The 27,465-nt window shown below is 37.6% G+C and overlaps 1 protein-coding gene across 5 annotated transcripts in view; it reads right to left on the reverse strand.

Moving 5' to 3' along the window:
* CCDC85A (coiled-coil domain containing 85A) overlaps nt 1–27,465 on the reverse strand; it is a 260,019-nt gene that overhangs the window by 226,308 nt on the left and 6,246 nt on the right. For all 5 annotated transcript variants that reach the window (XM_003339681.3, XM_001375101.3, XM_007476801.2 and 2 more), the window contains exon 2: nt 23,937–24,867. In XM_003339681.3, coding sequence (XP_003339729.1) covers nt 23,937–24,867 — 931 coding nt within the window. The remainder of the gene's footprint in view (nt 1–23,936; nt 24,868–27,465) is intronic.

Raw genomic sequence — 27,465 nt, forward strand, 5'->3', positions numbered from 1 at the left:
AAAACAGATTCTATGAATCTATGAAGCTGAAATCATCTTAACCAAAACCCTCATTTTACAAGTAACAAATCTCCCCTCATTTAGCAAGTTAGGAAATTGAGTCCCAAGAAGGTAAAATCATTTGCCCAAAATCATGCAGTTGGTTGGTAGCAGAGCTGGGACTAGACAGTTCTGTTCAAGACACTATACCTTAAGGGAGACTTTTTAAAATGATGGACTTAATAGATCAGTCTCATCAATTTTAACTCACAATGTTAAGAAATTTATTCATTTAAATAACAATGTTTAAAAAAACATGTTTCTGAGTTGGGCATTTCTTCAACATTGACAAAATGTATTTAGCTGAAGGAATGGTTAAGAAATTCATGGTTTTTAAACTGTAATAAAAATTTTCCTCAGATTTTTTCTGAGTCCCAAAAGCCACATCACTATGGATACACTTATTTGCAAAAAGATCAGGATGTGCATATGTACTTATAGAAATGTCTTATCATATTAGCACAGATAGATTCAAAATTTTATGATAAACTTTTCCATAAAATAATATTTTATTGAGTATATTTTTTATTCTTAATTTTTTTCATCATTACATGATTCTTGTTTTCGCTCTCCCCTCATCCCTCCCCCCTCCAGGATTAGACAAGCATTTTGTAGCATACCAGGCATGTTGGCATCTGGGAAGTATGGTTGATTCATTAGATACTTGATCAGATCAGTTAATGATCAATGTATAGACAGTTCAAAGGGCAGGAGAATTCCTGAGCTTAAGCCACAGATGCTTAGCTCTCATCTGGTCAAACCACATTCCTTTGAAAAGCACATGTCAGGGGAATCTCCACCTCCTCTGATCTTGTCATTGTCTATTCAACCAATGTTAAGACCTATGCTATGTTACCTATTCATTGAATGCCTCCCAATCCACATCCCTCAATAAATAAGGAGGAGAAGGCACTATTCTTCCTCTTGATTCCTGAATCCTCAGAGTTCTTCCTCCTGTCTCTCCTTATCTTTCCTAGGGACACTGTCACCCACATGCTTTCTATCTTGGAATTCTTACTTCCACATGTTTTCTTATTTCTCATGTTTTCCTTTAATTAATCTTCAAGGGAAAACATTATAAGGAGCTAGCGCTGCTCCCCATAACTTTTAACTTGTCTTTGAGTCCTCATTTATCATCCATTTTCCTCCGGCTCCCTTCTCCTTCTCAAGTTATAACCCACAACAAAATTTATATAGCAATCGCTGGACGATTATTATACATTTCCACTGGCTTATACATATATATGTATATGTAAAATCTCTCAAACCCATTTCCATATTATTCATTTTTGTAAGAGAGCAATCCTTTAAAATCAAAACCCTAAATCATTTATACCCATACAAATGTATGTTTTCTTCTGGATTTCTACTCCCACAGTTCTTTCTCTAGACGTGGATAGTGTTCTTTCTCATAAGTTCCTCTGGATTGTCCTGGATCATTACATGGCTTTTAGTAGCAAATTCAAGCACATTTGATTGTCCCACAATGTTACAGTCTACTGAGTACATTTTTGAGAAAGAAAAAGAGAGAAACAGAGAGAAAGATCCAGGAAGAGATAGAGTGAGCAGCAAGTAAGAGAGACACTATGGCAAACATGACTGTTTAGACATCATGGGCATTGGCTAACCAGAATACTTCAAATATCACTCTATCAACCAGTCTGTATTAAATATTTACAATCCATCAGGTACTGACAAAGTCCAGGAAATAAAAAGAAAAACCAAAATCATTTCCTATCCTCAAAAATCTTACTTTTTTAAGGGGAAGAAAAAAAAATCATAACTTGTGAGAAAAATACAAATCAGATGAAAAGTGTCATGTGATGGCAATAGGAAACAAGTAATGAAATAAATAGTTCCATTCTCCTGGTGGATATAAAACTCAAAATCTCAGAAATATCTGAGGTTCCTTCAGTAGAACAAGAAAATTAAAAGGTAAAGGAAAAAAGGTTATTCACAACTAGTTTTATCCAATAGTCAATAACCAATAAACATTTATAAAACAGGATGAGCCAGACACTATTTTAAGCTGTGGAGTTTTAAGTTTTTTAAGCTAAGCTTTGGGTCATAAAGATTAAAAAAAGAATTTAGGCATAATGTATTGCTAAATATAGATTACGAAAATATACACCTTCCAAGATGTCTGCAATTGCAAAGCAAATCAAGCTGCAAACTTTAGCTATAAGAAAGCTGAATTTAGTTTCTCATGGTCATCACTCTGACATGATATCATTCATAGGGCACCACCTGGATAATGTTTATAGCTAGCTCACTAATTGATCATAATGGTAGATGTTCTGTCCTCCAAAGTGTCCTCCTATGTAAAATAAGGAACTAAATTCATCCAAGTTCTCCACTGACTCTGTAATCAAGGCAGTGCCCATTAACTCTTGAATCAATGAACAACTTCATTGTGCCAAATAAAAAATACACAGGTGTACAACACTTCCCTAATATATGTACACATCCTTTGGAACTCTCAACTTCACCACACCACACCAGAAATAGGTACCTACACATTACCCTTTTTTGAAAATGAAGAGTCAATATTCCATTTTTTTCATTCTTTCAATTAGACAGTTGTCAGGTAGACCCAACTGTTTAAGCACCTGCAGATATGATTAATGACATATGGCCATTCTTTTGCTTTGTCAGATGGAAACATCAGCAGGTGCTATCTATGGAAATCAAAGAGACCCTGAAGAAATAAGCATTGAAAATTCTAACAGACCAAAATGCTTACACAAAACAAAACAAAGTGAAATGCTCATGGGGAAGTCTATGAATATAAGTAAATAGTAGTTAATGCTGAGAAACTCTTAAATCAGACATTCCAACCTTTTAAATACCACCATGATTATAATGAAGGCACTCTCTACTTCTGCCTGTAGTAGCATAAATCAGTATAACAGGCTTAATTAGTAAAGCTTCCAATAAGCTGAGTTATTAAAAAATACTACTCCTTGGTAGCAGTTGGTAGAACCATCTGCCTGGTCCCCTGGTTGCTAGTCTCTACCCCTTCTGTTTTTTGGAGCACACAAACAGAATGCTCAAACTCCACTTCATCTCAGTTTAGAGGATTATATGGGTATGTGGACTGAAGACTGGACATAGTATAATTAATCTTATATAAGGACTCTTAATTGGCATAATGATGGCCTTATAACAAGAAGTGTTGCTCCTAGTTTAATAAACTGAAGTCAAACAGAAAAAAGATTTCCCAATGGCAACCCTAGAAAAACTGGAAGAGGGCTATCCTACCATTCCTTTAATTTCTCTTCTCCTGACTAGAAAACCTCTATTCTTTCAATCAATGATAATAAGGCATTATTTCCAGAACTTTAATCAGTTTGATCCCATTCCATTTTTTGCAATATTCCACTTTGTCTTTCCTAAAATATGGCACCCAGAATTTAGCAGAGTATTCTAGATATAGTCTGACAATGGAAGACTGTGCATGCATGTTTATGATTGTATGTATATATAATATGAGATGAGATGATAGCTCACACATATAATTTGCATCATAAAATTAATTCTCCTATAACATGTTCATGGTGATACAATGAATTCTAAATTATACAATATATTTTGTATTAAAACATATATAAATACATGCATATTCTGCCTTAGTCAAGCCATAACTAGAATACAGGATGGTGGAGATGTGCCTAACAATTCTACTAAAAGACAAAAACAACAAAAAAAAAATGATTTTAGTATTCTGTAGGATAATACATTAACTGGTGGGGACCTATGGACTTAAGTTTTAATAATGTGAACCCACAAATTACCTTGAATCTGGAGTAGTAGAAAACCCTTTGTGGAACCCAACCTACAAGTATTAATGCAAGTTGAAAGGAAGGAATGGGAAGAGAGACACATTGTGAGACTGAGAGTATTATAGGGTTGTATTGAACATGAGAAATGAAAACACCACTTTTAGTCATTTTCATTTTTATAATAGCCCAAATAAATTCCATCTTACTAGATTTGATGAAAATTCTAGGCTGTCAAAATCTTTATATGTAGACTCTATTGTCCATATTATCTATCTCTATGAGTTTTATAGAATATAAAAGGTCGATAAGTTTGTCATCTGTGCTTTCTTATAATTGACTGATTAAAATGGTGACTAAAACCAACTCAGAAACCATCCAAATTGACATCAACTTATTAATGACTTCATTTTGGCCCAGTCATTCAACAAGCTCAAAATCTACTTAATTGAACTGGCATCTAATGCACATATATCCATCTTGTCCATAAGAACAGTGGTCAGAAGGAAGAAAGGAAAAAAACGAGCAAACGAATGAATGAACGAATCATTTTATTAAGCATCTTTATGTGCCAGGCAGGACTTTGTATGGTCAAGAAGACACAAGTTCAAATCAGACTGGCTGTGTGATCCATGGCAAATCACTTGTCACTCAACCTCAGTTTTCTAATCTATAAAATGAAGTATAATAGCACCTACCTACCAGGGTTTCTGTGAAGCTTAAAGTGAGTTAACATATGCAAAATGCTTACTAACCTTAAAACACATTGTGTTTTATTTTATTGTGTTTATCGTGTTAAATCTAGCTATTGTCATTACTTCCAATTTTGCACATTAGGACATCAGTCCTTCTTCAGTCTTATTCTACTTTTCAAGTCTTTCCAAGACAAGATGAAAGCTGAATAATCACAAATGTCAATTTTATAATTACTTCATGATTGTAATTCAGCCAGGATTGTTGACTTGAATTCACTAAGTATAGAAAAATGCTGACTGCTCAGTTTCCCTTTTATTTTGGCTTTTACTCCTTCCTTCCCATTACAAAGATTATTTTCCATATTAGAGAAAAGGGCAACAAAGTAAAAATTAAGCAGTCCAGCCTATTCTGCTATTGTCTTCTCCTATATTCCAGACAATAGCATTATCTTATCCTTAATTTTCTCACCTCTAATACAATTAAAAGTCAGCTAACCAACCGATATTTTTGTTAGTTTGAGCATTTGTTGCCAGTTTCAGTTCATCCTTAACTTTAGCACTTTTGACACAGTTCTTATATGACATACCAGCCATTTACATCTTCCTCAATTACTTGCCTTTTCTCCCATCTTCTTTATATATTAACTTTTCACAGAGTTCCTTGTGAATACACATCTGTCTCTGAAGACAGTTTTCCTATTCCTTTTTCATAAGATTACCATCTCTCATGAGTTGGCTCCCCCTTTAAAATATTAGGCAATTGGATCTTACATATCTTTTTCTGAACCCCTTGAAATATGTTTCCCCAATTTTAAACTGCAAGTCAAACTATGAATAGTTCATCTCTCCTCTGCTATCATGAACTCCTTGATAGAGTGGTCACTTGATACCAAGGCACTAGTCAATTCTACTTCCACCAACTAGTTCTTCCTTATTGTAGAGAATCAGGTTTACTTTTTGCATTCTTTATATTTTGATGGATGAATTAAGATATGTCATGAAGTTATCATCTACTCTTTTTTTGCAGAGAGAAAGCACTAACAAATACTCAGATAGATAAAATCTTCTGCCACAATGATACTCTTCCATTTTGTGATCAAACCTTTATCTGATGACTCTCCAAATTGGTCTCAGTTGCCATGCTCTTGTCCATTGAAAAGATCAAAATTAATATTACCTCAAAATTCTAGCATATTGGTTCTACAATGTAATTGATTTTATGTTGTATTAATTTTGTAATTGAGTCTACATCTATCTAAAACCACTATTCTATATACTTGAATTGAGCTCAGGAATTTAGCTTTCCCTCTGAGTTATTTTAAAGTTATAATTAAAGGAAAAATTGTCATCTCTCATACAGATAGTCCTTGGGATACTTCCAGTACATGTACCTGTTATCTTTTAGCCTCACACATTAACTTGATATTATCCCCAAAAGATATATTGTATTTCCTTGTCTATATTTGTTAAGTTAGGACAGTTTTTATCTCTCCCAAGGAGACAGTAAGTTTGGCAATTTTGATTCCTTAGCAAAGATTACAAGATGTAGATGGGTTGCATAAAACAATTAACATTACTTACTCATGGGAGAGAGGTGGTTACTAGCCCAGTGTGGACAATAGCCTGCTTTCTTTGATGTAACAAATCATGTCGTCCTCAACCCCATGATGTTGTCCATCCTGTAACTAACTGTACTATCTTCCCCACCTACCCAACTTTGTACTTTCTAAAACTAAATGAAGGCTGGTAAACCCTATCTCTATATAAAGCCTACATGAAGACAAGTAAGGGCAGCTAGGTGATGCAGTAAATAGAGCGCTGGCCCTAAAATAAGAACAACCTGAATTCAAATGTGATCTCAGACACTTACTAGCAGTGTGACATTGAACAAGTCATTTGACCCTATTTACCTAAGTTTCCTCATTTGGAAAATGGAGAACCCCAAATGCGTTCATAAAGAGGCAGACACCACTGAAAAGACTGAATAACTCAACAACAAGCCCTACCTCCAAGTCTTTGGTTAGTGAGAGGCCATAGCCCTAATTTATTGGTCACTGCTAGCCTAACTAATAAATTGATCATACTGAGATCATTGTCTCTCAGTTTAATTTAATTTTCAAATAGAATATCACCACTCTACATTTTCTGTAGTTTTAGTAGTTTAAGGTACCAGCTGGGATAGGAGAAGGCATTTTTCAATTTCTTTAATGTCAACACCTCTTCTTGATTTACTCCTAACTAATTTCACAGAAATGAAAATGGACTCCTCCTTACAAAGAGATTGGAGACTCTAGAAATGAGGAGACATGGATTCTAGTTCTGGGTCCCTTTAACTAGCTATATGACTTTGGGCAGTTCATGCAAACTATATCCTTCATCACTGTAATCTGGATTAGATGATCTCCAAAGTTCCTTCCATCTCTACAAAATTCATCAATTTTATAATCACCAGGCTAAATTTATCTATGGTGTCTCAATTTTTTTGTAAATTTTATTGAAAAGAAAAAAAATTCAATTTACTTCACTATAATCTAAAGGAAACCTTTCATATGCATTTAGCACTGCTTTATACTTCTAGAAGGTACTTATTCCATATCCTGTATTGGAATTGCTCAGACATATGACAAATTCTCTACCAAATTTAATGTTTCGTGACTTTTTTTTATCTGCAAAATGAGAAGATTAAGCCCAGCAATCTTTAAGGCCCCTTTCACTTCATAATTCTATTATCTATACACTAGCTCCCTCAGTCTCTAGCTAAAAGTTTTGCAAATAATTGACCTTTGATAAATTTAGGGTAATGAACTACTGAGTATATTGGACTGAATTACATCCTGAAAATGTGATATTATTAAAGTACAGGCCTGACCAAGTCACACCCCTGCCAAATAAACTCCATAAGCTCCTCTGGAAATGACCTTGATGCAGGGTAGAGGGCTCTGGACCAAAGGTCAGTAAGTCTTAAGGTCAAATTCAGTCTCAGACATTCACTGGTTGTGCAACCCTAGGCAAGCCACTTAACCTAAATCTTTTCAGTTTCCTTAACTTCAAAATAATAGATAAGCATAGCATATATCTCCTAGAGTTATAGTAAAGATAAATTATTTTTATAGCTCTTTGTAGTCTTTAATGTGGTATGTAAATGCTAGCTGCTGCTGCTACTAATAACAATAATATATTTGCAATCTAGAGCCATTCATAAGTGAACTTAAGTTACCTTTCTGGTCTTACTCTGCCCCTTCTCCAAGTGTTCTTCAGGCTAGTAAAACCTACATCTTGCTATTCCTCACATGTGACAATCCATCTTTTATCTCTATGCTCTCTCTCCCAATTTTGAAAGGTTCTTCTTCTATACCAGTGATGGCGAATCTTTTAGAGACAGAGTTCCAGGTCTTGCCCCGACCCCACTCCTTACCCCAGATAGGGTAGGGAGGAAGCACTCCCTTTGGGCTGCTGAGCAGAGGAGTAGGTGATGAGACGCACATGTGGAGAGGGGGAAGGGAGTGGCCTGAGCACTCTGCTCCCCTCCAGTTCTTCGGCTTGTGAGCTGCCCACCCTACCCTCTGTGCACTCCCATTGGGTTGCTGGGTAGAGGGGCAAGGAATGTGAAAAATGTCATCATGGGAGGGTGCAGCTCCACCCAAGTCCCTCTGCCTTTCTAGTAATGAACTCAGGGCAGAAAGATTGGGGAGGAGGGTGGTCAGGTGCCCACAGACATCACTGTGCATGCCATCTTTGGCACCTGTGCCATAGGTTTACCATCATTGCTCTATTCTGTTGCCTCTTGGAGTCTCTCTGTTCTTTCAAAGCTCACCTGAACTGTCATCTCTTATACTAGGTCTTTGATGCACAAAAACAGAATGTCTCATACTTTAAATTACTTTGTATTGACTTCTTACACAATTTGTATATTCTTATATATGGGCACAGAGTTTTCCTTGGTTGAATATATGTTCCTTAAGAGTAGGGAGTGCTTTATTTTTTGCTTTTACATCTCTAGGGCCTATCATAATGTCAATACACAGAAGGTAGTTAATAAATTCTCATCAATTGAACTGACTTATTAAGAAATATATATCTCTGAAATTCAAACTTCACCCACAATTCAGGTTTAGTATTTTTGAACCATCATCTAATCCTAAATTCAACTCTCATAAACACACACACACACACACTACATGTGCTAGTGCACATAAATGCAAATGCCAGTGAGGATTTGATCACCTAAAGCAATATTTATCAATAGAGCCCTCACTGCTTCTGATAATTATCTCCCCTGGGTTTCACTTTCTATTAGAGGCATTTAGCATTCAATACAACTTAACTTATCATATGCAACTTAACCTATCACTAAATAAATACTTATACATACCAACAGGGCAAATTTTCTGGCATTAAAAACATGTAAACTTATTTTTTAAAAGGCAAGTAGAAAATATTAATACACTCCTCCTTGAAGAGGAATCATAATGCATTGTAAGAAGTGGGTACTTGATAAATGTTTGCTGAATGAATGAAATGAAGTGAAATAATGAAATGAATTAATGCCTATCCCTAATCTTGGATCCATTCTATACAATTATAAGAGAAAGGTTTTCTGTTGTAACTAGAAGGTACAACAAACTGAGAAGAACCAACTTCATTCATCCTATGCTTTTTCAGGTAGTCATTTAGGTAAAATTCAAGAAGATAAATACATATATTTAGGCAAAGGTGGGAATACATGATTAATGAAGCCAAACTAGGAAGTCTGCCTCTCAAGTAATCTTAATAGGCAAGATCATATCAGAATAACCAGAAAAATGTAGTAAAAGAAAACTTGGTACAACTATCCCTCATACTGAATTTTTAAATACAGGAATTTTATTTTCTCCAGATGACTGAAAGGAAAGATTCAATATGAAAGGAAAGGTTCAATATTTATTTTGTTTTTGCCAGAATCACTTTGGGTCTTTAAATTCATTCTACCTAGTATACTTATAAAAATGCATTGAAACTCCTCCCCTTTGTAAAGGAACAGCTTGGCCTTTCATTACCCCCTAGAAATGGCAGCAAACTACAGTACCAGCCCTGGAGGAGATTCAGAAAGAACTGAAAGAGGTGAAAGAAAGTATTGCTGGAAAGGTCACTAGGAAAGAGGGCATAACCCTCAGTGGAAAAGGCCAAATTAGAGATAGAAGTCAAGCACAGAAGGGTTAAGAGAAAGAGAACAAGAGAAGGGAAAAGAGAAAGGAAAAACTTTTGACAAAAACGCCAATAGCTAGGGCTATTGGCCATTTCAGTTGGGTTCATAGAAAAAGTCCACAACAAATGATGGGGTCAATCAGCTAAATTGATAGAGATCTACTTCCCTTTTAATTGTGCTAATAACCCTCAGCAGAAAAAGCCAAATTAGAGATAGAAGTCAAGCACAGAAGGGTGAAGAGAAAGAAACATGAGATGGGAAAAGAGAAAGGAGAACTTGTTGACAAAAAGCCAGAGGCTGTGGCTATTGACCATTTCAGCTAGGTATGTAGTAAAAATCGACAATAACTGATAGGATCAATGGGCCAAATTGATGAAGAACTACTTCCCCTTTAATCGAGTTCAGCAAATCCCCACTGGGAATGTGCAACTAAAGATATTTGAGTTTCTCATAAAGAATCTAAATGGGAAAAACTCCTCAATGATCATCAATAATGTCTTGAAACTCATCTTGGTAGAAGGCAGTTTAAGAAAGACAAAGATGGATGCAGTTAATGTATTATGCAAAAAGAAGCTGCAACAGAAGCAGAAGCTTGCCTGACTCAGGTAAGAAAAGAATGCAAAGAGAAGGGAAAACCCTCCTTTGACAATGATACAATTATGCAAGCAAGCAAGCAAGTAGTATTAGGTTTAAAAAAAAAAAAAACCTTTTTAAGCAGGGTTAAAAAGAAAAAAAAAGTCCCTACCCTCAAGGAGCTCATAGTAAAATAAGGGAGTGGGGGTTGCAATGAGCAATTAAATTTGTATAAACAAGTTATGAACATGAAAAACTTAGGGTAGTCTCAGAGGGAGGGCACTAAAAACCATGAACAGAAGGAAAAGAAGCAAGCATTTATTAAGCACCTACTATGTTGCCAGATACTTCACTCAGGGCTTTACAAATATCATCTTATGTTAATCCTCACAATAATTCTAGGAAGCAGGTGCTATGATGATCTCCATTTTGTAGCTGAGGAAATCGAAGCAGATACAAGCTAAGTGACTTGTTCAAATTCATACAGCTATTAAGTGTCTGAGGCTAAATTTAAATTCAGGTCATCCTGCCTCCAGATTTTCTTCCACCTAGCTGCCACCTCCAGAGAAAGGCTTCTTGCAGCTAAAGGCTAAGTATTCAATGAGGAGATGAAGATAATCATTCATAAAGCTTAGATGTACTCAAAAGAGGAACAAATCTAGGAAGAAATTGAAATTTGAGACTAAAAGTTGTTTTAGCTATCAGTGTGGAAAACAGTGTTTTTAGTAAGGAATTGTTGCTAGATGACACGGGTGTATTTGATGGCAATATTGTTTGCCCACCTTCTCTTCCAAGCAAAGACCATAATTTATTTCTATTTCTTGAAAATGTATTTAAAATTAAAAACCAAAATTTTAAATGCCTGCAGACTCAACAAATGGAAAATTAGTTTTGATGTAAACTGGACTCGGTTTTTTTTTTTCTTAAGATACCTTAATTCCCTCCTCACCAGTCTTCCCCTGCCCAAAAGAAGAGGGGGGGGGGAAGGGAGAGATGATTTAAAAGCAAAAGTTTAAAAAGAAAACACATTGCCCAGAATATATGGTTTATTTTGAAATGTTTTCATTTAAGACACAAGAAGTTGTAGTGTAAAAAGCAAGAGTGCTGGATTTGGAGTCACAGACCCAGGGTTCAAATCCCAGTTCTGCTATTTATTTCCTGCATGACCTTAGGCAAAACACTTTCCCCCTCTGAGCCTCAGTTTCCAAAGCTACAAAATGAGGGGGTTGGACTAGAGATTCCCTAAGATTCTTTCCAGATGTAAATCCTATGATCCTATAATCCTATACTTTGTTTCAACCAATGAGAGAAGTGTCTTGTATTTACTTGTCTCCACCCTGTACCAAGCAGTCTCTATAAATATTTGTTGACATGATTAAAAATGATCCTTTTTTTCTGTGCATCTTGCTGAGTATTCAGTCTCTCTTAGTAAGGCCAAACTATTGCCTCTACAAGTACTGTATTATAAGCTGTACATTCTTCCTCTGCTATTATCCCTTCTCTACCTCTTCCATTATTCTTTGCTGGGTAAGTATCAAATGTACCGGAAAGAGCAGGCTGTTATTTCTGCCAGAAGCACTTGAATGGCACTCTAAAGAGAAGACAATTTATGTCTTTTTTAAAGGCAGTAACTTGACCAAAGCCCTTTTAAAAATTAGACCAGAGTTTTCATGTCCTCTCCTCTTCTTCAAGTATCATATAGTCTAATCATGATATTGAAAATCAGAGTTATAAAATGCTTAAAACAGCCTATTTTAAAACAAACAAATGTAAGAGTGAAGGCCTACCTCCTCCAAGTACAGAAGGTCAAGACTTCTCAATGGAATCCTATACTCCTACCCCAAATAATGTAATTAACAATATTCTCTATTTCTTAATATTTTATCAGATGAAATTATCTTTCACTGAGTTATAGAATCAACCAATCAAAGATATAAAATAGGTGTAAATTCCTAGATACCTCTTTTGAATCAATCAAAGTTATAAAATAAGGAAGGAAAAGTCATGAATCAGCTTGAAAAGAGTACTTAGAGCCATTGAATGGAATGAAATGGCACTATATAGCTGTGGTGATGAACTTATGGCATGCATGCCAGAGCAGGCACTCATAGCTCTCTCTGTGGGTACGCACCATTGCTCCAACACAGAGTTCACCAGAATACATTACTAGAAAGCCAGAGGGACACAGGACCCCAGTGCTCCCCTTCCCTTCTCCACAGGCACCTGAGGGCATTTCTCACATCACCCACCCCTCTAAAAGGTTCACCATCTCTGCTATATAGCAAAGACTGTTTGGTTTGGTTTTTTTTGTTGTTTTTGTTTTTTTTTTTTTTGCATCCTCAGTGATGTCCAGTAGTCACTTAATAGACGTTTATTAACTAAGATCAAAGGGAATTAGTCATGACCTGGTGGGCTTAGATAAAATAGCAACCCAGTGTAGAATCTAGTATTCTAAAATCAAGCCAACCTGGAAGCTTCAATCAAGCCCCCCTAAAAGCAACTGCTTGGCAACTACTCTTCCCCTTATCATGTTGGCCTGAGGAAGACCTGGAAAACTTCAAAACCTTAGAAGATCTGGACTTCTCATTTGTAGTAATTAACAGTAAAAGTGTAGACAGAATAGCAGTAGTTAATGGGAGACAAGGATCAACTAGGCACACTGAGGAAATGCAACTTCAGAACTCTACAACAACCCCCAACTCTCAAAGCCCCAAAAAAAGATTGTACTTTAAGGGAATTTCATGACAGTTCCTAAAAGACAACCAGAGACTATAAATCACCCCTTTGCCACACATGCTCCCTAAGCTCAATTTACTTAATCAATGCATCCCCTATGATTTTTGGAGGAATGTTGCATGGCCATCCTTATTATGTAAATATTCCTTTGCAAAAGCTAAGTGATGTTCAACAGTAACTGATCCTGGATAAGTATTAATTGACTAAATGATATTAGGAAACACTGTACGGGTGCTTATGAGTAAGAGTATTAACCACCTCCAGCCCCTCAGGGTTACTACCTAGAACCCCAAGGGAAGACCCAGAAGCCACCATCTAGGGATCCAGCCTGTTAGTCCAGTGCATATTGGGAGAGTGAGTACAGAGATGAGCTACCCCAGGATATCTGATAGGAATTAAGAAACAATAAATTTGTCAATGTTGCCTTAACATCTAATATAAACTGTTCCTCCCAAGGAACATCCAAATTAATTCAACACATTTCAATTTATAATTGTATTTGTATACCCAGTATGTAGCACTGTGTCAGGTACATTAACAAATGTTTGTTGATTAATTGATTGAAAAAATGAGATTCTATGTATAAAGCACTTGGCAAACCTTAAAGCACTATAGACATTCTAGCTATCATCATCATCATCCTCATTATCATTATTATGTATCTCTTATGTGAAGAGCCCTATGCTAAGCAGAATCAGACTTTTTTAATGGCCTTGGTCTTTATCTCAGAATGTTTCTTATGAAAATAATTCCAAAATTCACCTGTCTGTAAAAAATAATGTAGGGTAAGGTCAATAGCTTTGTGTCGGGGCATGTTTCCTGGAAGTCTTGAGTTCCCAGCCCAGTGTTGCCCCAGTCTGCTTTGTAACTCAGACTCTTTTTCTCTGAAATAGGCTTTTTAAATTAAAGATAGATGCCCAAATTTACATGGCCCATGAAGGACTATGGTAAGGCAACCAGAGAAAGGATTCATGCTTTGTGATTTCTGAATAGGAAAGAACAGGCAGTTGAGTGCTGTGTACACAAACCACTGTGGCAGGACCCAATTCCGGAACCCCTCTGATTACTGACATTTAAGAAGGCCCCCCTATAAAGGCCAACTGGTAGATCAAGAAGTTTATAACAGACCACTAAAAGGACACATTGTACTAAGTCAGAGTGCTTAGGAATACACAATGAAACAGAGGAAGGAAGGGAGGGAGAAGGAAGAGAGAGAGGAGGGAGAGGGAGGGGACAGAGGGGGGATAGAGGGAGGAAGGAGGGGAAGGGAAGAGGGAGGGAGGGGAGGAAAGAGGAGGGAGAGAGTATATGTCTAGCAGACAGAAACACAGGACTAAATTAAATCCAGTTCAACAAATGTTTATTTAATGCCTATGTATAAGTTCTGATGATAGGCAGTAGGAATGCAAAGACAAAAATTTGCTTGAATAAATTCACAAGAAGTGATAGCTGGGGATCCAGAGAGCAGCTGATAGACCAGCTTGGCCTAAACATAGAGTATATGAAGTATATAATATGAAATAAATCTAAGCTGATGAATTTGAATCAAACCTGAGCATTAGAAATGTTAAGTTAGGGAAATGGATGGGAGTAGAGAGACATGAGGTAAGGGGATCAATTATAAGGCTATTGCAATAGTCCAGGTAAGGAGCGCTAGAAGCACACCTAGGGTCTTCATGCTGAATGGTCAGAAGAAGATAGATGTGAACAAAGTGGAGAGAGAATCAAAGGAATGCTACAACTAACTGGACTGGGGGTGAGAGTAAATTTGATGGAGAAATTCCACCTTTGATGATTAGTTCAAAATCTAAATCCATGATGCCATCTTGCCACCATGGAGAACATCACATGTGGCACCTTCTTCTACCAAGACAATATAAAAATCCTGAGTGATTTTTATATGTCTTAAGGCAATAACATAAAAGTTAAATGTTTTCCCAGAGATAGACAAAGACATGGTGTACACACAGTTAAGGGTCTGAAAAAGATGATCCATTAAGGGAGATTGTAAAGGAACAGTCAGGAAAGTAGGAAAAGAACCAGGAGATAGAAGTGTTATAAAAACTAAGACATGAGAAGACATGAGGAGAGGGCAATCAACAGTGATAAATGCTACAGAAAGGTCAAAAGGGAGGAATATGGAGAAAAGAAATTGTTGTTTGAGAAATCATCAGTAACTTTGAAGAAAGGAATTGCAAACTGAGTAAAGAAGTCAGGGGCAGCTAGATGGTACAATGGACAAAGCACCAGATCAGGAATCAAGAAGATTCATCTTTCTGAGTTCAAATCTGGCTTCAAACACTTACTAGAGGTGTTACTAGAGGCCAGAGACCCTGGCCAAGTCACTTCACCCCATTTGCCTTGGTGTAACTGGAGAAGAAAACCATCGCAGTACCCTTGCCAAGAAAACCCCAAATGAGATCACGAAGAGTCAAACATGAGTGAAACAATTAAAAAAAATAAAACTAACACTGAAGAAAGGTTGTTATTTGATTAAATGAAATTATTTCCTCTTCCATATGCTCCATTCTAAATTATTTTAGTTTGAAAGATCAAGGCATTTCTAATTCAATTATCTTATTTCCCCTATTTTATCTTATAGAAAACCATTGTAATTAAAGTAGAGATGAGCCAGCAATTTTAACCATGTAAACTGAAATAAACTGGATTAGCATGACAAGACAATTTATTGAACAGAAAAAAAGCCCATCGAGAAGGTCAGTTTATAATCTACAAAATGCTAAAAAAAATAAAAAATAAATAGAAGTTTGCCTGATTAACTGAACTAAACTACTGTTTGACTATATTGAACCAATCAACTGGTTATTTTAACTGGGTAGACACAACCACTTTTAAATAAATGTGAAAATATTTCCATTTAGTAAAAGACTCAAAAAAAAGTCATAGAAGAGAAACGGATGGAAGCATACAAATCCAAATATAAAAATGCTTAAAGGCAGTGGCATTTTTGTTAATGCTGTTAATAACTCTTCTTGTTCCACTATGTTTTTTTCAGAAGTAGCTTAGGTTTTCCAATACGCAATATCTCAGATATTTCCTACAATGAACTATATATCCAATCATTCATCTAGCCTGTTAAATTATATTCTTTGTTAATATTGTTATGATTTATTTATCATAGTCCACACAACCAACACAAATCAACAATTGACTTCACTTTTTCCTAAATGTCTAAACTGAGGTTAAAATTGAACACACTGCTCACAAATGTACTTCAGCTAAGCTTGGAGAACATAAACTATTACCTAGTTTCTCAACCATCAAATAAGCTGGCACACAAAACAGAAAACATTCTCAGGAGACCTCACTTAAAATCAACTATGGTATTCTATAATTGTAACTGCTGGCATATTTCCCCAAGAGAAAAGTGATTTCTACTCTTCATATTCACACACCAGAGATATACTGACACCACATTTTTCTTAAAAAGTGACAGATTCATAAGAGTAATTGTTCATTAGGCACTGCATCTTTGTTTATTTCCCAGGGACCTTTGTAGCAGAAAAGTGTCACTGAGCATTTTTCCACATATGAGTTGTCAAACCTCCAATCAACTGGCCCTTTCCATGTTAGTAAAAAGTTGCTTTTTGCTCATTAATAACACAAACATAGAAAGCAAGCAGAAGGCCAGAAAGCTCAGAATAATCAAAAAAAGACCTATAAAATGGGAAATTTATCATATAGAACATTTTAGCACACAGTAAATCTGGAATTCCATCAATATTCACACTTCCCTTCAGTGGTACATTTGAAACTCAACACTTTCTCATTTTCTATGGCTCTTGTTGTCTATGTCCTCCCATAAATATTCCATAAGGGATGTATCCCTCATGTGGCATGAGTGCTCCGCTAGGTCTCCTAACACTACTTTGGTACTACAACAGTAAAATATAGTATAGCACTTCAGAAAACTCAACTTGAGGGGAGAAATCAACAAGCATTCATCTACACAGGAAAATCTGCACATTCTGCCTTCATCTACATAAGCATAAATATTGTATTCCCAATGCAAAATTTATAAATGTACATGAATTATTTTATGAGATTTAGAGCTGGAAGGGATCTTGGTAATATACTATACTTCATATGTAACATGATACAGTAGAAAGTGTGCTAAATTTGAAGTTAGAGAAATTATGTTCAAAATCTATGTGATGAAATGCCTGTGAGACTTTGAACAAATCATTTAGCTTCTCTGAGCCTTGGTTTCTTCATTATAAAATAAGATGGTTGGGTGCAGCTAGGTGACACCATGGATGGAATATCAGCCCTGGAGTTGGGAGATCCTGGCTTCTAATCTGGCCTCGGATACTTCTTCCCTCTGTGATCCTAATCAAGTCACTTAAGCCCAACTGCCTAGTCTTCACTGCTCTTCGGTCTGAGACTCGACACAGCATCAATTTTAAGATAGATTCTATTATCAACTATAATACTAATTAAGATATTAATTAAGATAATTAAGATAAAGAGTTTTTTAAAAAAATAAGGTGGTTGAACTAGATAACAGCCTATTATCCTGTGATCTAGTTCAACTCTTGGTTTTCAAACAAGGAAAATAAAGCCTCCAAAAGACAATGTGATTGGCCCCAGGTGCCACAAAAAAGGGTAAGATCTGAGATTCAGACTCATCCCTTCCAACTCCAACTCTAACTCTAAGGCTCCCAGCACCATGACATGTTTCTGGTACCTAGGTGTGTGCTGGGAAATTTTTAACAAGTTCTCAGAGAAAAAAAATACACACAAGATACTTTTAAATTAAATTATTCTCATTAACATATTTCCATCACTTTTCTAAGTCTAAGGAGTCAACAAACATTAAACTAAGCTCTGATTTGGGGTATTTGATGTTTGCTAAGGTGTAAATGTTCCAACTGAATATTTAGCAATCAGTTAGCTAGTAAGAGCTGGTTCCAACATACCCTTGCCACACTTTTGTAGACGGCTCAGAAATAGATGCACACAGTTTCCCTTCCATAGAGAAAATAAGTTTTAAGTTAACTCTGCATAAGGGTTTTCCAGATATAACTTAAACAATATACATCCTTAACCAAATCTTTAATAGTGTGCCTTTATCAGGCAGACTTACTTCAGAAACAATAGTCCTAACTAAAACATTCTCCTCTGAACGATGAATTAGGCAGTTGGAAAGGAAGAAGTTCATCATGCACTTACCTTCCTAGAAGGAAGTATATTGAGTGTTGTTCACTAAAACATTCAACAAACACTTATTGAACATCTACTGCATGCAGAGGATTATACTAGGCACTGGGGAGAAGATAAAAAGCTTAACTAAAAGACGGTTGCTATCCCTATGGAACTGGTTGCCTAGGCATGAATTAAGGTAGGTACATAGCCAACTAAAACTAAATTGTCACAGCTTAATGCATTATAAAGGTGTAAAACAAATAGCTATGTGAGATTATAGGTAAAGGTCATTGCCAACCAACAGTGACTAGGGAAGATTTTGCTAAAGAGTTGGCATTTTAGCTGGGCTCTAAAGGATGAATGGAACTTCAGTGCCCTGTTGAACATTCCAAGTACATGAAACAGTGTAGCATACAAAAGTATGGAGGCAGAAAAATGCATGTGAGCAAAGTCTGATTCAATTAGGAAGTAGCATGCATGAAAACTAGTAGGCAGTAAGTCTTGAGCAACAAAATGGCACCAGACTGTATAAAGTCTGGACTGCAAGGCAAAGGAGAAAGAAATTTACTCATTGTGCATTAGAGATCCACTTAAAATTTTTTAAGCAGGAGCATGACAAAGGGACCTTTTACTGGCATCATGAGATCTTCTATTGTTCATCCATATTTCCTTTTCTGGGGATGGATCACTCAGGAATTGGAGGAGACAGAAGGCTAGACAAAGAGACCTCTGCCTTCCCATCTCACTTCTTGGACATTCTTTCCTACCCCTTAATTAGCACCATTGACTTAAAAAACCAAACTGAATATGCCATGGCAAGGGAGTAGCTTAAATGATTAAAGAAGAGAGAGCTTATTACCTGGACAGTGCATTTGTTAGAAGGCAAAACCTTTGATGGGTTTTGAATGCACTTAATTCAACAGAAAAAGCTCTAGCAAATGAAATCAAAACAGAAGTAATTTTTTATAATACACATAAGAAAGTGAATTAAAACCAAGAGATTTTGATTTAATACATGTTTATTAAACACTTGCTATGTGCACGGTGATGTGTTTGGTGCTGGTGGTACACAAATGGAAATTTAAAAAAACCATAGTCCCTGCCCTCAAGGAGCTTACAATCTATTTACAGGGAATTTAACAGGTACACAGATAATCATAATACAAATCTGAGGAAGGTAAAGAACACTTTGAGCTATAGTGGGGATTAGGGAAAGCTTCAGAAACTGAGCCTTGGTGGAGAAGGGGAATTTTAATAGGAGAAGAGGAGATGGGAATATGTTCCAAAGGGTGGCAAAGGATGGCAGACTGAATTTAGGCAATAGCTAGCAATATAAATTGACTAGAACAGAGGGTGTGGAGAGTAATTTAAGAAATAGGCTACAAAGGAGTCTGGGGACAAACTATGGAAGGCCTTCAATCAAAGCCTAAGGAGTTTAGACTATATTTTATTCTATAGTATAGGCTAAGGGGATTGAAATAATCACTTTCAGAAGATGGAAGAGAAACATTAAGACAAGTCCTAAGGCTTCTGCATTCATCCCAATTTATTTGCCTAAAATCAGCAGGTTTGTTCCAAGGATTAAAATCCAAAATGTTGCCATCTTTCCACCTGGCAAAAGCACCCAGATGTTCAAAATCTCCAGGTGGGAAATTCCTTTTTTGGGGCAGGCTGATCAGCAGAATGATCCCTACCTGGAATCATCCCCCAGACAAAGCAGCTGCTAGAGAACCTGAGTCATCCACACCTTAAGCAAGATAAGGAGCCTCTAACAAAGAGAACTACAGAGCTTCCCCTTATGCAAGAAAGTTCCTTATTAAAGGCCCTTAGATCTGCCAGCTGGCTTCCTGAGGGAAAGGTTCACTGGCTTTATGAGGATGAACACTTTAACCTTAAGAGGGCTAAACATAATCCCAGCTCCCCATGGAGATAGGTGAGTGAAAATTCCATTCTGAGGAACTAAGTCTGCCTCGCTCATACTAAGATTGTGCAGCCTATGTGGGGGCTAATAGCTTTGTTTTCAAATGTAAAATGAAATAAGCTACAGCCAAAATGCTTTCATGTACAAACAGCAAGAGTGATGCATCAACTTCCTATTTGCAAAATGGCCCTTTCCCAAATTGTAGTTTCGCCTAGAGAGAGTAGAGTAAAATATCTTCTTAAAAAATGCTTTCATGGTGTGTTAGGAATGTTTGTTTGTTTTTCACAAGGACTAAATGAGCAACTGCCAGACAGACATGGATAAGGAGGGAAGAGGAAAACCCTAGCATCCACTTTGCATATCCCTTAGAGTCTAGACCTGCTGCTTTAACAAAAGGAGTATCTTGAAGAGTGCATGTATCAGCTGCCTTGCCCCCTAACTTCCTAGCTGAAAAGCTCAACATAATTTGAAGATGCTCAAAGCTAAACATAATTTTGTAATATACCAACACAATCTTCCCACTGATGTTCACTTGTTTCTTGTATTTGATTCCAGAAAAAATAACATCTTGTCCATTCCCTACTTGATGAATCATCTCATCTCAGTCTCATTTCTTCCTATCTACAACAAAATATGGTTGCTTCCCCCGAGTTATCAGTTGATGGGTATGTGTCATGAAAAAGATATATCTGTCCAAAATTATCATGTTTTAAATAGCCATATTTGGCATTCCAGAAGAGAAGAATCAAACACAGAACACAATACTCCTGAGTGCTGGCTGAAATATAGTAAATTGCAAATGGGAAATATTTAACAAAATAAATAAAAACACAGGAGAGCTCAGATGCTGTTAATATGAGGGTTTCTATGTCAATCTGTGGCCCACGGGGATCACTGTGTATGGTTTAGTAGCCCTGTTTCTGTTTGAGTTGGATGCCACTGTTCTAGAGCTAACCTCTGAACATGGTATTCTCTTTCATTCTCCAGAGTGTAATGCAATCAACGCACTGTGGAATTTCAATAGAAGGTATAGATTGCCAAGTTAAATGCCAACCCTAACTCTCCCCAACACTTATTATATGTGAATATGTGGAAAGCCTAGAAACTAAATTCATAATGTTCTGAGAGGGCAACATCAGAGATAGGCTTAAATACAAACTTAAAATTGCCTGAAATATTTGCAAAATAGGGCAAGTCATGGGAATGCTGTGTTAGATAGAACAAGCCACACATGCTAGAGGTTAATTATGTTATATCAAGAATTTATTGTATAGGACATGAAGTTTAGAAGAATTCTATTGTGAAACAAACCAATGGTTCTAAATGTATCCTTGGCATGTTGGTTGTTGGAGGGTGAAAGGGGGATATGATCTGAACTCCAAAGTAAACCTGAATCTATATAATTATGAATCCTGAGTCTTTTTCTAATGCTTCTCTTCCAAACAAATTTACCTTGCTTTATGCACTGCACAAGATGTATTCTTGAAGGGATGGCTATAAAATAGATTTTTATGACTATCATAAAATTATCATTTAATTGGACTAAGGGAGCTTGATATTTAGAAGAGCCCTGTTGTGAAATGAACTGACAACTCTAAATGTAGTCATTTTAACGTGTCTTTTTTAGATGCTATTGTTGTTTAAGCAGGGCTCATTCATACTTAACAACTCACACATAAAACAATGAAAAATATGGTACTATTAATTTCCCATCCAGTTCATCTATTCCTCCTTTTTTTTAATCTTTAGTTTCTGTCTTAGTATCAATTCTAAGACAAAAGAGCAGCAAGGACTAGACAATTGGGGTTAAGTGCTAAGAAGTGTCTAGGACCAAATTTGAATGCAGGTCCTCCTGACTCTATGACCTACTTCTCTATCCACTGTGCTAACCTCATCCATTCCCTCTTAAAACCAAACGTTCTAGGCAACTGTTCCCATCACAATAACATTGAAATTAAAATATTTGAACTCTTGTGGGAAAAAGGAACCCAAAGTTCTTGGTCACAAAGACCAAGAGAAACAAGGAGTAACTGAAATTTCAATCAATCTGCTATTGGGACAATGGGACAAACCTGAAGGTACAGTCTGACAAATGATCTGGCCTTGGACACAGCCTCCATCTCCAAACATAGACTTCCCAGTGAATGTCTTCTTGTTATTCTGCTGCCCTTTCTCCTTCCATTTACTAATGCTTTTCAAAGAACACTGGACTCATTAGAAGCCACAAGCTTCAGGAGTCAATTTTCAGCACCATGAGAGGAGGATTAAGATGAAATGGAATCCAACAGCTAAATCCCCAAAGAAAATATTGAAAATTTACCCGTTTGTGTCACCACTAAAATTGGCAGTCTCCTTCTACACTGATCAGAGCCTACTTCGTGCAGTTTCTGAAGCAGCATTTAAATGAAGCGAATAACCACTGATATTTTGAAGGGCGTTTGGGGGAAGAGGAGTTGAACCTCCAGCCAACACATAGTTTTCTTAATGATCACTTCTATTCGAACTTGACCATAGGTTGCATAAAAGAATTATTTTTTAAATGTTATTCTCTCAAGTAGTTTCTCTCTCAAGTTCAGTGTGGTTCCAAAACCCAAGATGCAAAAAACAAAACAAAACAAAACAAAACAAAAATGAAGCTGATTCATGGGGGAAATGGCAGTAAGCTCCAGTTTGTTGCCTTCTCTGAAAATTCAAATTGTATTATGCCCTTAGAAACCAGAGTATGTGCGTGTTCACTTTATTTATTTAAACCCTTACCTTCTCTTTTGGAATCAATACTGTATATAGGTTCCAAAGCAGAAAAGTGATTAAGGGATATTTCCCAGGGTCACAAAGCTAAGAAGTATCTGAGGCCAAATTTGAACCCAGAACTTCCTGTCTCTGGGCCTGGTTCTCTATCCACTGAGCTACCCAACTGCTCTGAGTTCACTTTAAAAAGATCATGGACTCCAGAGTAGAGTCTGAAGAGAACTTAGGGGGCATCTACTGCAATCTTCTCATTTTACAGATGAGAAAATCGAGGTCCAGTAAGGTACAGTGACTTTCCTTGAGGTCATCAAGGTAGTAAATTAAAGAGAGAGGATTTAAACTCAGGGTCTCTAACTCCAAATTCATTGATTTTCTAGCACATCATGCTATATTTCCAGGGATAAAATTAAACCCCTCCCCTTTGGGGAAAAAAAAGAATCCTTCTGCATCTAATAACACAATGAGTATGTACTCCATGAGTACGCGCTTCTGAAACCCTTTAAATAAAGTTTGATTGTCTGAATGTAATGCGGAAGAGGGTGACTTAAAATGCATTTTAGAAGCTACTGAATGCACCGAAAACTTCAAATTTAGTATACGACCTCCATCGTCATAGAGAACACACTTGCTTTTTAGGCAAATAAGTATCAAAACTATACCATTTTAATCCCATTCTTTCTTTCTATTTGCGTAGATAACGTCATTATCCAAATATGCTTTAAGAGTAGTATTAAAACAATAGGCTTTGCCCACTCCTATTCAGCAACAAAACAAAGCAGGTAAATAGGAGCATGGCCAAATTTAAGACACATTTCTTTTACCTCAAATGTCCAGACTACCCAGAACACCCACACATTCCCCGCTGGCCACCTCATCCCACAACGCGATTTCTCATCTCCCTTCTCTGGACCTAAAGAGCTACTCAGGTCTGTGGTATTCAAAAATAGCCTCCATAAGATCATAACCAGATAAATCCTTCATCCTTCCCACCTCCCAGAACGACCGCTCATTTCAAAAAGGGAACCGGCATGCTATTTATTGGTCCTAGTTTGCAGTTCCAGCAAAAGAGGTGCCCATAGCGCGTACTGACCCACCATTCATTCCACTGTATACACTCCTGTGATGAGGCGACAAGTCGTCAGGGGTCTGCCTCCGGAGGGTGCCTTCCCTGCTGCCTCCTCCGCCCATGTGCTTGTGATGATCTGGGCTTCCCCCGTAATGCTGTTTGAGATGCTCCGGGCTGGTCCCCCTCGCCCTCGGGAGGTGCTCCATGCTGCCACTCAGGATGTGCTTCTGAAGGTGCTCAGGGCTGCCGCTGCCGTGCTTTGGGTGTTCCGGGCTCCCGCCAGGCCTGTGCTTCTGAAAATGTTCGGGGCTGCTGCTTATCACATGCTTGGGCAGGGTCTCCGGGCTACCCCCTGCGTGCTTCTGCTGCTCGGGGCTGCCCTTGACTATGCTTTTGTGATGCTCTGGACTGGGTCCTTTGAGCTGTTTCTGGTGATCGGGGCTCCCAGAAACCCTCGGTTTGGCCAGGTGTTCTGGGCTCCCACTCCTGTGCTTTGAGTGTTCCGGACTGCCCTCCGCTCTCGGTTTCTGGAGATGTTCGGGGCTGCTGCCCGCGTGATGTTTGTGGTGGTCAGGGCTGTCGGTGCTCCCTGTGCTGGAGGTGCTGCTGCCATCCCCGACGTCCCGCACGTAGGGGGCCGTGGAGGCTGTGAGCTGGCACAGGCTGATCTGGCTGTCAATGGAGCTCCGGCTGCCAGCACAGCCACCTTTCTCTTCATCCAGCATCACGCAGAGCTCTTTGAGCTCCATGTTCTCCTTGACAACCTCCTCCTGCTTCACTTCTAGTTCCTTCAGTTTCTGCAGATATAAGGCCACTTCCTTGTGCATCACCCCCGCCGTATATCTGCCCAGTCTCTGCCACTCGCGTGACACCTTTTTCCCCTTCTGCCTATCGTCATCCAGGAAACAACAAAGATCTCTCAGCTCTTGGTTGTCTTCTTGAAGCTTCTGGTTAATGTCCTGCAAAGAGAGAGGGAGGGAAAGCCATTCGTGAAATCAGTTTTTCAAAGGTTTTCTCATTCTCCCATTAATAACGTCAGGCTGTTCCCCCTTCCCAAGAGGAGGCAAATCTCATGTGCCAGACCACTGGGAGCATCTTCCGTGGGGACCAGGTATTCTTGGGGCGGGCAGAATGACTGTGACATTACTAGAAAGTGATTAAGGATAAGGGAAACTGAAACTTGGTAAATATCGATCAATCCCTTATGAGAACACTCAAAAGGACACACACACACACACACACACACAAGCCAAAAGGTATGACTATTACATAAGTTATACAATATGTAAATGGCCAGACACAGGTTAACAGGGATGATGGGTTCAATAACAATGTCATTAGGTGGATACACAATGGAACAATTAATCATGGGTAGCTCTGTGGGAGCAGAGATTATTTTATTTTTTGTCTTTCTACTCCCAGCACCTAGCACAGCCCCTGGCATACAGTAGACTCTTAATAAATGTTTGCTGATTGACTAATTGGTTGATCATAGGTTTTAGAGTCCAGGTCCCTCATTTTTCAGAAAAGAAGTCACTGGGATGGTGAAAAAGCAATGACTGACACATCCCTTCCAGGAATAAAATTGTTTATTTGGTTATTGTTCGCAGAAGCAGAGGAAGAAATGGAGAGAGTGAATTGAAAGATGGGCAGAGAACAACAGTATGGTTGGATGAGCCTGAGAGAATTAGAGAAATTAAGTGGCTTGCCCTCTATCCCATCCCTTCATTCCTTGTACACATGAAATGAGAGTTGTTCATCACTCCCAATTCATCTAACATACTACCAGCTAAGGAAATGACCAAATGCTCTCCAGAAGAGATTTTATTCTTTACATAATCCCTCTGAGACTCTCATTTATTCTTCAATTGCATCTCCCTTCTAAACAGTAGGGAAATAGGTCAAGAACAAAGCAGACACAGTGTATGGTGTAGAATTATCCAATAATCCAGTTGCAGATCCAAAAGGAATTACTTTTCATTCACATAAACCCAGAATGACTTCAATCTACACTCTTACCCAGCCTAGAAAAAATTAGTTCAAAACCATCCATGGACCTACAACCTTCACTTTACTACAATGGGGTGAATAGTGGCAGAGTATTTTCAAAGCCATATAATATGAAATAATATAGAGTGGAAAATAAAAAGGCTTAGAAGAGTTGAGGTGAGGAAAGGACTTTGTAAGCCGAGTTCTATAGAAATAATTGATGGCTAGACTTGGCCATGTCTAGCCTCATCCAGACTGACCACACTATGGTTCCCTGACCATCTTCACAACCTACTCTCCTCCCTTCCACCTTTGCCTCTGGAAACAATAATCAAATCAACATGTTTGTTCCTGGAAAGGACAAGTTGATTATTGCTCCATGATTCCACTTAGCACCCCTGTGAATTCTCTGATCAAAACACTACTCCCTTTTTACCATTCCCTTTTCCCTTTTGGATGTTGTCTTGCCCTATTAGAATATAAAACAACGACTATCCTTGTATCCCCAGAATTTGGCACCATGACTGGCATATCACTGTTCAATCATGTCCAACCAACAGTTTAGTCCATGGGGTTTTCTTGGCAAGGATATTATAGTATTTTTCCATTTCCATCTTGAGAGGTTAACTGACTTGCCCAGGGTCACACAACTAGCAAATATCTGAGGTTACATTTGAACTCAGTTCTTCCTGATTCCAGGGCCAGCACACTCAGCTGCTTCCCCTGGCATATAATAGGCACTTAATAAATGCTTTTTAAGTGATCTAGTCTTTCATTCATGTAAACTTGAGTACAAGAAATACTAGGTTCTTTGTCATCCTTTGTTCTTTGATGGTTATTCCTATGGCCATTACCTAAATCAAGTCTTTATCATTTCAGGACTGGACAAGTACCTCTTAATTGGACAATAGCCTTCTAATTGATTTCCCTAACTCCCTTCTAATTGATTTCCCTAACTCCCAGGCACTTGCCTTATCTAATTCCCTTTACATAAAACTATTAGATTAATTTTCTTAAAACAATTTTCTCATTATGACACATTCCTGATGAAAAATATCCAACAATTTTCCTTTGCCTATAATAAAAGGAACACACTTAAAGCCAAAGAAACAGTGTTAGAGAACCCAGGTTGGAATCCTGGTTCTGCCACTTGCTCTCTCTATAACTCTGGGTCAAATATCTGTAGCAATTTGGACCTCAGTTTCTTCAGGGACTTTTGATTATATGACCACAACTTATATTGCTAGCTTTATTCGTCTTTACTATGAACCTTCTGTGCTCTAACCAAATGGGTCAATTCCTATTTCCTCCAGCATGCCTTGTATTTTCCTCCCTCTACAATTCTGCTCATGCCATTTCTCCCCAAGTAGATTGCCCCTTCTTATCTAAAATTGTACTGAAAGAAAAAAATAGTGGTTTGGGAGTCAAAAGATCTGGATGTGAATCCTGTCTGCCATTGATGACGATGATATGGACAAATGATGATGACCATGGACAAATCGAGTGTCCTCTCTTAGATTCAGTTTTCTAAATTGTAAAAGGAAAGGGTTGCATCAGATATTCTAAGG

Source organism: Monodelphis domestica, chromosome 1 (assembly GCF_027887165.1).
Source record: "Monodelphis domestica isolate mMonDom1 chromosome 1, mMonDom1.pri, whole genome shotgun sequence".
In the NCBI taxonomy this organism is placed as follows: domain Eukaryota; kingdom Metazoa; phylum Chordata; class Mammalia; order Didelphimorphia; family Didelphidae; genus Monodelphis; species Monodelphis domestica.